Source organism: Theropithecus gelada, chromosome 19 (genome assembly GCF_003255815.1).
Source record: "Theropithecus gelada isolate Dixy chromosome 19, Tgel_1.0, whole genome shotgun sequence".
NCBI classification, from domain to species: Eukaryota; Metazoa; Chordata; class Mammalia; order Primates; family Cercopithecidae; genus Theropithecus; species Theropithecus gelada.
In genome coordinates, this window is record NC_037687.1 from 14,768,014 (window position 1) to 14,777,844 (window position 9,831).

The window sequence follows — 9,831 nt, forward strand, 5'->3', positions numbered from 1 at the left end:
AAAAAAAAAAAAAAAAAAAAAAAAAAAAAAAAAAAATCTGTAACCCTACCCCCAACCCTGTCCTTGCAAGAGACACGTGCTCTGGTGATTCAAAGTTTAACGGATTTTGGGCTGTGCAGGGTGTGCTTTGTTAAACTAGTGCCTGAAGGCAGCTTGCTGGTTAAAAGTCATCACCATTCTGTTAATCTCAAGTACCCAGGGACCCATACACTGCGGAAGGTCGTCGCAGGGACCTCTGCCCAGGAAAGCTAGGTATTGTCCAAGGTTTCTCCCCATGTGACAGTCTGAAATATGGCCTCGTGGGAAGGGAAAGACCTAATCGTCCCCCAGCCTGACACCCGTGAAGGGTCTGTGCTGAGGAGGACTAGTATAAGAGGAAAAAAAGGCCTCTTGGCAGTTGAGATAGAGAAAAGCATCTGTCTCCTGCCCATCCCTGGGCAATGGAACATCTCAGTGTAAAACCCGATTGTATGTTCTATTTACTGAGAAAGGAGAAAACCGCCTTAGGGCTGAAGGTGTGACATGCTAGCGGCAATGCTGCTCTCTATGCGCTAAAAAGGTTTATGGAGATATTTGCATATGCATATCAAGGCACAGCACTTTTCCTTAAACTTACTCATGTCACAGAGATGTTTATTCACATGTCTTTCTGCTGATCTTCTCCCTACTATGATCCTATTATCCTGCCACTTCCCCTTTTCCAAGATGGTAAAGATAACGATCAATAAATACTGAGGGAACTCAGAGACCTGTGCGGGTGTAGGTCCTCTGTATGCTGAGCGCCAGTCCCCTGGGCCCACTTTTTCTTTCTCTATACTTTGTCTCTGTGTCTCATTTCTTTTCTCAAGTCCCTCGTTCCATCTAATGAGAAACGCCCACAGGTCTGGAGGGGCAGGCCACCCCTTCAGAGGAGGGTGGATCATTTGAGGTTAAGAGTTCAAGACCAGCCTGGCCAACATGATGAAACCTCGTCTCTACAAAAAATACAAGTATTAGCCAGGCGTGGTGGCGGGCGCCCGTAGTCCCAGTTACTCGGGAGGCTGAGGCAGGAGAATGGCGTGAACCCGGGAGGTGGAGGTTGCAGTGAGCCAAGATCGCGCCACGGCACTCCAGCCTGAGCAACAGAACGAAGACTCTGTCTCAAAGAAAAAAAAAAAAAAAAAAGGAAAGGAAAAGATGTGAGGGAAGGAAAGGAGGAGGAAAGGAGAGGGCTCTAGTCTGGGCTCTGCCACTTTTTTTTTTTTTTTTTGAGACAGAGTCTTGCGCTGTCACCCAGGCTCCCAGGCTGGAGTGCCATGGCGTGATCTTGGCTCACTGCAAGCTTCACCTCCCGGGTTCACGCCATTCTCCTGCCTCAGCCTCCCGAGTAACTGGGACTACAGGCGCCAGCCACCATGCCCAGCTTCGTTTCCATTTCTGGTTTATTTTTTTTTTTTTTGTAGAGACGAGGTTTCACCGTATTAGCCAGGATGGTCTCGATCTCCTGACCTCGTGATCCACCCACCTCGGCCTCCCAAAGTGCTGGGATTACAGGTGTGAGCCACCGCTCCCGGCCTGGGCTCTGCTACTTCTTAGCTGTGTGACTTTGGGCAAGTGACTTCACCTTTCTGAGCTTCCTCCTCTGTAAATGTAAGAATGAACCTCCCTTCTGAGGTTCAAGGATCATCCTTAAGGAGGAGGAAAACGAAGAAGACGAGGGGAAAGGCGGGGAGGAAAGGGAGGAGAAGAGGAAGAGGGAGGAGGAAGAAGAGATGATGATGGAGGAGGAGGAGGAGGGCTGTCCTGAGCCTCTCCCCTCTGCTGCCTCCATGAGGGCCACCTTGCTTTTCCCACCCACCCAATTCATTCCTGCCCCAGGACCTTTGCACATGCTGTTCCTTCTACCTGGAATGCTCTCCCCACAGCTGTCTCCTCCCACTCCACAAGTGAATCAAAGGAGGATGGACACAGGCTGGAAGCTGCAGGAGAGGACGGGGGATAGAGGAGGGAATGGCAGTGGTGGGGCTATTCACCAGGAGACCACTCGGCCCACGAGGCCCTTGCGTGGCTTGGCTGGCACCATCTCCTTCTGGACCATGAAGTAGGGGTACAGCACGTCAATGGGCAGCTCCACAAACACTGGACCTGCAGGGGCAGGGAGGACGCTGAGTCCACAACATGTCCCCAGCCCCTTGGCCCCAGCACTGCTCAGCATCACCATCCTCCACCTACCTGGGGTGCCCGACTGGGCAGCAGCCATCGCAGCCCTCAGGGTGGGCACGATGTCCCGCACCCTCCGCACAGACGCACAGAACTTACAGAGTGGCCGGAAAAGGGACAGCTGATCAATGGCCTGGAGCGCACCCCGGTTCTGGCAAAGACAGAGGTGTGGTAGGGTTACCACATGAGCCCTTTAAGCCCCACCTAGGCCCCCACCAGCCCCCAAGGACTGGGTACCTGCAGCAGAGTACTGGCAGCCCCACCCAGAAGCAGAACTGGGGACTGAGCCATCTGAGCATTCTTCACCGCCGTCACTGTGTTAGTGAGGCCAGGGCCTGCTGTCACTGCCGCCACACCCACCGTTCCTGGAACACAGAGCCCATCACAGCCATGCCCACTCTCTTGGCCATTCTCCCACTTCTGAAAAACCCCAACCCTCACAGACACTGTATCCCACAGTCCAACCAATCCCCAGCCCTCTCTGCAATGCTCTCACCGGACAGGCGGGCCATAGCATCAGCAGCAAAGACGGCCGTGACCTCATGGCGTGTGTCCACCACACGGATGCCCAGTTTCTCACAGGCCACCAGCAGTGGGGAAATGTGCCCACCGACCAGCGTGAAGATGAACCGCACGCCATGGGCCCTCAGCACAGCGGCCACGTTCTCTCCGCCATGCCGGACGCTTGCCTTGTCCACCTGGGTTCAAGGACAGGTACAGCAATAAAGTTAAAGGTCAGGGCAGAGGGCAGCTGGAAAAGGAGGCAATCCCCCTGCCCCAGGTAAGGGGGCAGGAGCAGGGTGAGAGGTCAAGAGAAGCTTGGTCTTGGTTAGGCATATATTATACTACACACCAGGCTCAAAGCAAGGCATAACATCTTATCAGATCCTCTTGTCATTACATCCCTCTTAAGCTGAGGACATCAAGACTTGCCCAAGTAAGAATGAAAGTCTAATAGAACCCACGCTCTTAAGTGCCCCACTGTTACACTGCCCATCTCCAGGATGGCAGGGCAATCAGGGAGAGAGGAGACGGTTATATAACCCAGGGAGTTTGCCAGGGAGCCATCTGCTGTGACTCCTGACTGTCCTCCAGTATCCCTGCAGGGCCTGGCAGCTGGGCTCCTGATTCCAGCCTCCCTGATACCCTCCTGATAGACGCTAAACAGGCCCAGGGCTTAGTTGACAGGCTGCCAGCCACCATGTGCCTGGCATAGGAGTGAGCTGCTGGCATAGACTGTGCCGAGGCCTCCCAACTCCAGCTGCCTCACAGTCCTACACATCCAAGGCTTGCTTTAAATCTCTGCAAGTCCTGAAGGTCAGTGGCATGACTCTTGGCTAGCAGAGGAAGGATCAGAGAAGGGTTTGGGGAGGGAGAGGTCAAGCTTGGTCCCTGCTAGGAGAGAAAGGGTTAAGAAGGAAGTCTGAGGAAGGGGTAAATTTCAAACAGGTGCAAGGAGTTCGGGGGAAGCCTGTGGGGTCAGCTCTTTCCAAACATGTCACCTAGGGCAAACCACCACACAATCTCTCTGAGCCTCAGCTTCCTCTTGCAGAAAATGAGGCAGAAAGAACAGCACCTACTTTCAAGGAAAAGGTTAACGGCTAGATAAGAAAGTCTACAGTACTGTCAGCAGAGGGCAACTGTTATGAAACTCACTGCCACCCCCTTGCTGGTGCCTGCCCTCTGCCGCATTTATCCCATCCAGTTTAGGGGTGCTGTCCATCTGTTCTGTGAAAAGAGTCACTGGGGAAGGAGGTAGGTGGGGTGCAAGTGCCCGGGCAGCGGCAGCTTCCATGTTGTCTCTCACTAGTGGCAAAGTCCAGGCCCTCATACGCAGCGTGGCAATGGAGACAGGGCCCTGGACACAGCCTCTTACCAGTCCCTCTGGACTAGTCGGGGCTCGCTTTCCCACCCTGCGCAATGAGTGAGCTGGAAGCAGCACCACGAGGTCCCTCCCTCTTTGACTGCCCCAGCCCACCTCCCATTCTGTGTCCCGCACCTTGTGCAGCAGCTGATAGAAGAGCCCCAGGCGGTGCGCGGCGCCCAGCAAGGCGGCCACCAGCGTCCCGCACGCCAGGAGCAGGAAGGAGGGGAATAAGCTCCCGGCAGGGGCGGCGGCCGCGGGGGTCTCCATGAGGTGGCACCTAAGAGAGAAAGGGCACTTCCCAGATTTGGGCGCGACAGGGAACCTATCCGGAAGAAATCGCGCCCCCTCTCCCAGCCCGGATTCAGGACCACGCCCCTTGCCGCCAGTTTCTGTGCGGCCACGCCCCCAACACTGCCACCCACGCCCTTTGTGCGCCTAGGCTCGGAGTGAAGCCACGCCTCTCTGTGACAAGGTCACGCCCCTCGCGGGGCTAGCCCAAATCCTTTATGTTACCACCACTCCCACCCAAACTAGCCACCACAGGTCAAAGCGGCGACGACAGCACCACAGAGTTATCTTCCACTTACCTACCTGTCAATGGACAGGCAGAAGCCCGTCCTCTCCTTCCACCACGGGACCCCAAAACTCAGCCCCAGGAGTGAGCCCGCCCCACGGTACGTCACCAAGAGGCACGAGGTCACGCCCCCAGGTTAGCTGGCGCGACCCTCCACGCAAGCCACGCCTCTCCCTTAGAGAGCGCACGGGCCCGAGCCTGGACCCAGACCCCGGGCTACGGGTCGAGGTCACATCGCATCAGGATGTGGTTCTCCCACACCAGCTCGACCCCCGAGGCTATGCACTTTCACCTCTAGGCTATGGCGTTGCCTCCTGCAGAATTCGGCCAGCTCCGTGTCACGTGACCCGGGAGCCCGTCCTTGCCCGGGTCGCCCACTTGGCTCAGCGGCGCCCCGTAGTCCGGCCCGATGCGCATGCGCACAGTCGGAGCCACGCTCCGGGGCCACCCGAAAGAGCCTTGCCTCTACTGGCCGCCTGGCGCACAGACCCCGCCTCCCCTCGCCTTTCATTGGCTCACACTGCAGGCCTCGCACCCATTTTATTTTTTTTAAACCTGGAGGCCACGCCCCCCGGCGGCTTCAGGAGCCCAGACCTTTGGGGGCCCACCTTCCGCAGCCTTCCATTGGTCAAACAATGTAATCCCGTAGGTTCAGGCCGTCGGAACACAGCTCGCTTTCCACACCAGCGGGGCTGTATGTACCACTGCAGTCTAGCCTGGGCGACAGAGCAAACCGTGTCTCACAAAATAATAATACTTAAAATGGTAAATTTTATGTTATGTATGTTTTCCACACTATAAATGAATATTTATGCATATATATGTGTATATTTTTTATATAATATAGTAGCAAGCAAAGGAACTCAAATTGAGTCACAGTCTATAAAATGCCTAACCAGACCTCTCCAAAACTGTCAAGGTCATGAAAAAGAAAGACTGAGGCACTGCCACAGACCAGAGGCAGGAAAGGAGATGTGACAAGTAAATTCAATATAGTACCCTGGACTGGATCCAGGAATCAAGAAAAGGACAAATTTACGGATAAAGCTAGTGAAATCCAAATAAAGTCTGGAGTTGAGTTAACAGTAATGAACCAGTGTTAATCTTTTTGTTTCAGTAAATGTATTATGGTTATATGTTAACATTCAGGGAAGCTGGATAAAGAGTAGATAAAAATTATCTTGCTATCTTTACAGCTTTTCTGTAAAGCTAAAAAAAAAAAAAAAAAAAGTCTTAGTAGCAAGGATACAGTTTTCCAGAGAGAGAGAGAAAGATGTTGTAATAGATGTAAATTCTTTCTTGGGAGACAAAGCTTTAACACGCTCCAAGACTAATTATCTGTCCTATCTCTCCCCAGATAAAGAAAGATTGTCACTAGAGAAATGTCCAAAAACCTTCTCAGCCGAAGGCTGAAACAAATCAACAGTCCCTGAAACAAATATACACAGAGGACAAGTGACTTTTTTAAAAAGGGAAATGAGCCTGGCACGGTGGCCCATGTAATCCCAGCACTTTGGGAGGCCAAGGCAGGAGGATCGCTTGAGGCCAGGAATTTGAGACCAGCCGGGGCCAAAAAGTGAGACCCCATCTCTCAAAAAAAAAAAAAAAAAAAACCGGCCGGGCGTGGTATTTCACACCTGTAATACCAGCACATTGGGAGGCTGAGGCAGGCGGATCACGAGGTCAGGAGATGGAGACCACGGTGAAACCCCGTCTCTACTAAAAATACAAAAAATTAGCCGGGCACGGTGGTGGGCGCCTGTAGTCCCAGTTACTCGGGAGGCTGAGGCAGGAGAATGGCCTGAACCGGGAGGCAGAGCTTGCAGTGAGCCGAGATCACACCACTGCACTCCAGCCTGGGCGACAGAGTGAGACTCCGTCTCAAAAAAATAAAAATAAATAAGTAAATAAATAAACTTAGCCAAGAGGCGGAGGTTGCAATGAGCTGAGATCACGCCATTGCACTCCAGCCTGGGCAACAGAGCAAGACTCTGTCTAAAAAATTTAAAAAAAAAAAAAAAGTTAGCTGAGCATGGTGGCAGGTGCTTGTTATCCTAGCTGCTTGGGAGGCTGAGAAGGGAGGATTGCTTGAACCCAAGAGGTCCTGGCTACAGTGAGCTGTGATCATGCCACTGCACTCCAGCTTGGGCAACAGAGCAAGCAAAAAGACCCTGTCTCTTAGAAAAAGGGGTGGGGGTGGGGCAGGAGAGAGAACAAATACCATGTATCAAAATTGATTGATATTTAAAGAGAAGTGCAACAAATTATAGAGTTAGAGGGATACAGTAAGGGCCTCTCTTAAGACGAGCAGGAGGACTCTCTAAGTAGGTGAGAGTTGAGCACAGAGACCAGGAGGAAGTGAGGACATGGGCCCCACAAGAATCTGGGGAAAGAGTAATACAGGTAGAGGAGATGGCACGTGTAAAGGCCCTCAAGTGGTTTATTAATTTCCTTTGACAGCCATAATACATTACTACAAATTGGGTGGCTTGAAACAACAGGAATTAATTTTCTTACACTCTGGAGGCCAGAAATTCAGCGTGGAGGCATCAGCTGAGCCATACATTCTCTGAAGATCTCTGGGGGAGGATCCTTACCTCCTCCAACTTCCAGAGGCTCCAGGCATTCTTTGGCTTGTGGCTGCGTCACTCCAGTTTCTGCAATATCTTCAGATGGCCTTATTCCCTGTGCCTGCATCTACTTCTGTTTTTTTTTTTTTTTTTTGGAAACAGAGTCTCACTGCGTCTCCCAGGCTGGAGTACAGTGGCGCGATCTTGGCTCATGGCAACCTCCACCTTCTGGGTTCAAGCAGTTCTCCTGCCTCAGCCTCCTGAGTAGCTGGGCTTACAGGCACACGCCACAACACCCAGCTAAATTTTTTTGTATTTTTAGTAGAGACGGAGTTTCACCAAGTAGACCAGAGTGGTCTCGAACTCCTGACATTGGGCAATCCACCTGCCTCAGCCTCCCAAAGCACTGGGATTACAGGCATGCGCCACCAAGCCCAGCCCTCCTCCTCTATGTCTTATAAGGACACTTGATGTTGCATTTAGGTACCACCCTAATCCAGGATAGCCTCATCTTGAGACCCCTCACTTCTGCAAAAACATTTTCTAAATTAAGTCACATTCGCAGGTTGTGAATGTACATTTTAGCATCTACCATTCAACTCATTACAAATGGGATGGGCTTTGCATGTGCAGAGAAAGTCAGGAAAGCCAGGATCGCTGGAAGAAAGAGAGCAGAGGAGGCAGGGAGGAAATGCTATCAAAGGCTGGACAAAGGCCGGACAGGTGTGATTTTACAGACTGCAGGAGGACTGCAAATTTTATTCTAAGTGAATTGGAAAGCCAGAGAGGATTTTGAACAATATGCAACCACACACAATCTGCACATGCTTATTCGTAGGAGCTTTATTTGCAATAGCTGAAAACTGGGGGGAAAAAAAAATCCCTTAAGAAAGGAATAAACTGTGATTCACCCATACCATGAAACACTGCTCAGCAATAAAGAGGGCAAACTACTAAAACACGACAGGCCAGGTGCAGTGGCTCACGCTTGTAATCCTAGCACTTTGGGAGGCCTAGGCGGGTGGATCACCTGAGGTCAGGAGTTCGAGACCAACCGGATCAACATGGTGAAACCCTGCTCTATTAAAAATATAAAAAATGAGCCAGGCGTGGTGATGGGTGCCTGTAATCCCAGCTACTCAGGAGGCTGAAGGAAGAGAATCTCTTGAACCCGGGAGGCAGAGGTTGCAGTGAGCTGAGATCGTACCTTTGTACTCTAGCCTGGGTGACAAAGCAAGACTCCATCTCAAATAAATATATATATGTGTATGTATATGTGTGTGTGTGTGTGTGTGTGTGTATATATATATATATATATATAAAACTAGCCAGGCATGGTGGCATGCAGCTGTAGTCCCAGATACTGGAGGCTGAGGCGGGAAGATCCCTTGAGCCCAGGAGTTCGAGGCCGCAGTAAGCCAAGATTGTCCTACTGCACTCCAGTCTGGGAGACAGAGCAAGACCCTCTGTCTTGCTAAAAACATAAAATACAACAAAACAGAAAAGCAGAGAAACACACAACGCTTTGGATGAATCTCAACATAAGTAGCCTGATTGAAAGAAGCCAATCTTGGCCGGGTGTGGGGCTCATGCCTGTAATCCCAGCACTTTGGGAGGCTGAGGCGGGTGGATGACCTGAGGTCAGGAGTTCGAGACCACCCTGACCAACATGGTGAAACCCCATCTCTACTAAAAATATTAAAATTTAGCCAGGTGTGGTGGTTGGCGCCTGTGATCCCAGCTACTCAGGAGGCTGGGGCAGGAGAATCACTTGAACCCAGGAGACAGAGGTTGCGGTGAGCCAAGATTGTACCATTGCACTCCAGCCTGAGCAACAAAAGTGAAACTCTATCTCAAAACAAAAAAGAAAGAAGCCAATTTCAAAGGTACCACTAATATGATCCATTTATACGATATTCTCCAAGAGTGATAAAACCATGCTGTGGGAGGAGAGATCAGTGTTGCCAGGGGTTAGGGAAGGGTGTTAGAATAAAAGGGGCAGCATAGAAGGTTTTGGGGGTGATAGAACTGTTTTGTATTGTGGTGGTTGCTTATGTTACAATTCTAATTATGATAGTGGTTACCTATGTTAAAATTTTTATTGAACTGAACTCTGAAAATGTTCAATTTTACTGCATGATTCTGTAAAAGCTAATATTACATACATATAATTTTATACATATATGTGTAAATAAATAATTATATGCACACACACAATGTCCATAAGGAAATAGTATTGTTTAAAGACACACTGGTGTCAAACCAAAGTGGTCCCTTGAAGTAACTAGAAGGTTTGAAAGAGAACTGGAAGAGGGACTCAATTTCTGCCTGTTCAGTTCAAAGGCGTCTTTGATGTTACTCGCAGGAAACGCTACTGTTAAGTGTTTCAAGCCTGGGGAAGCAGTGCACTTACCACACCCTCATATCCTCGTCAATCCTTATTTTTATGAGTTTCGTAGTAAGTATAGAGTCTGGAAATGTCACAGAGGGAAGCGATCATCAATGTCAGTTCCTCTCTTTGATGACTTGTGAGGCACAGAGGCGGGTGATCTCTGCAAGTCCCAGCGAGTGGTTCAGAGTTAAACTGGTTCCCAGGTTTCCTGACTCTTCCCAGTGGGCAT

General features: G+C 50.6%; 1 protein-coding gene across 4 annotated transcripts in view; it reads right to left on the bottom strand.

Annotated features, from left to right (window-relative positions):
• ILVBL (ilvB acetolactate synthase like) overlaps positions 1 to 5,043 on the bottom strand; it is a 12,093-nt gene extending 7,050 nt beyond the window's left edge. Inside the window, exons 1-6 of one of the 4 annotated variants that reach the window (XM_025366040.1) lie at positions 4,927 to 5,043; positions 4,199 to 4,343; positions 2,696 to 2,897; positions 2,437 to 2,564; positions 2,212 to 2,350; positions 2,013 to 2,124 (exon numbers count right to left, since the gene is read on the bottom strand). In XM_025366040.1, coding sequence (XP_025221825.1) covers positions 2,013 to 2,124; positions 2,212 to 2,350; positions 2,437 to 2,564; positions 2,696 to 2,897; positions 4,199 to 4,333 — 716 coding nt within the window. In that variant the 5' untranslated portion in view covers positions 4,334 to 4,343; positions 4,927 to 5,043. Of the gene's footprint in view, positions 1 to 2,012; positions 2,125 to 2,211; positions 2,351 to 2,436; positions 2,565 to 2,695; positions 2,898 to 4,198; positions 4,344 to 4,653 lie in introns of all 4 variants that reach the window. The other 3 variants (XM_025366038.1, XM_025366037.1, XM_025366039.1) reach the window with 3 other exon arrangements.
• Positions 5,044 to 9,831: the final 4,788 nt, after the last annotated feature.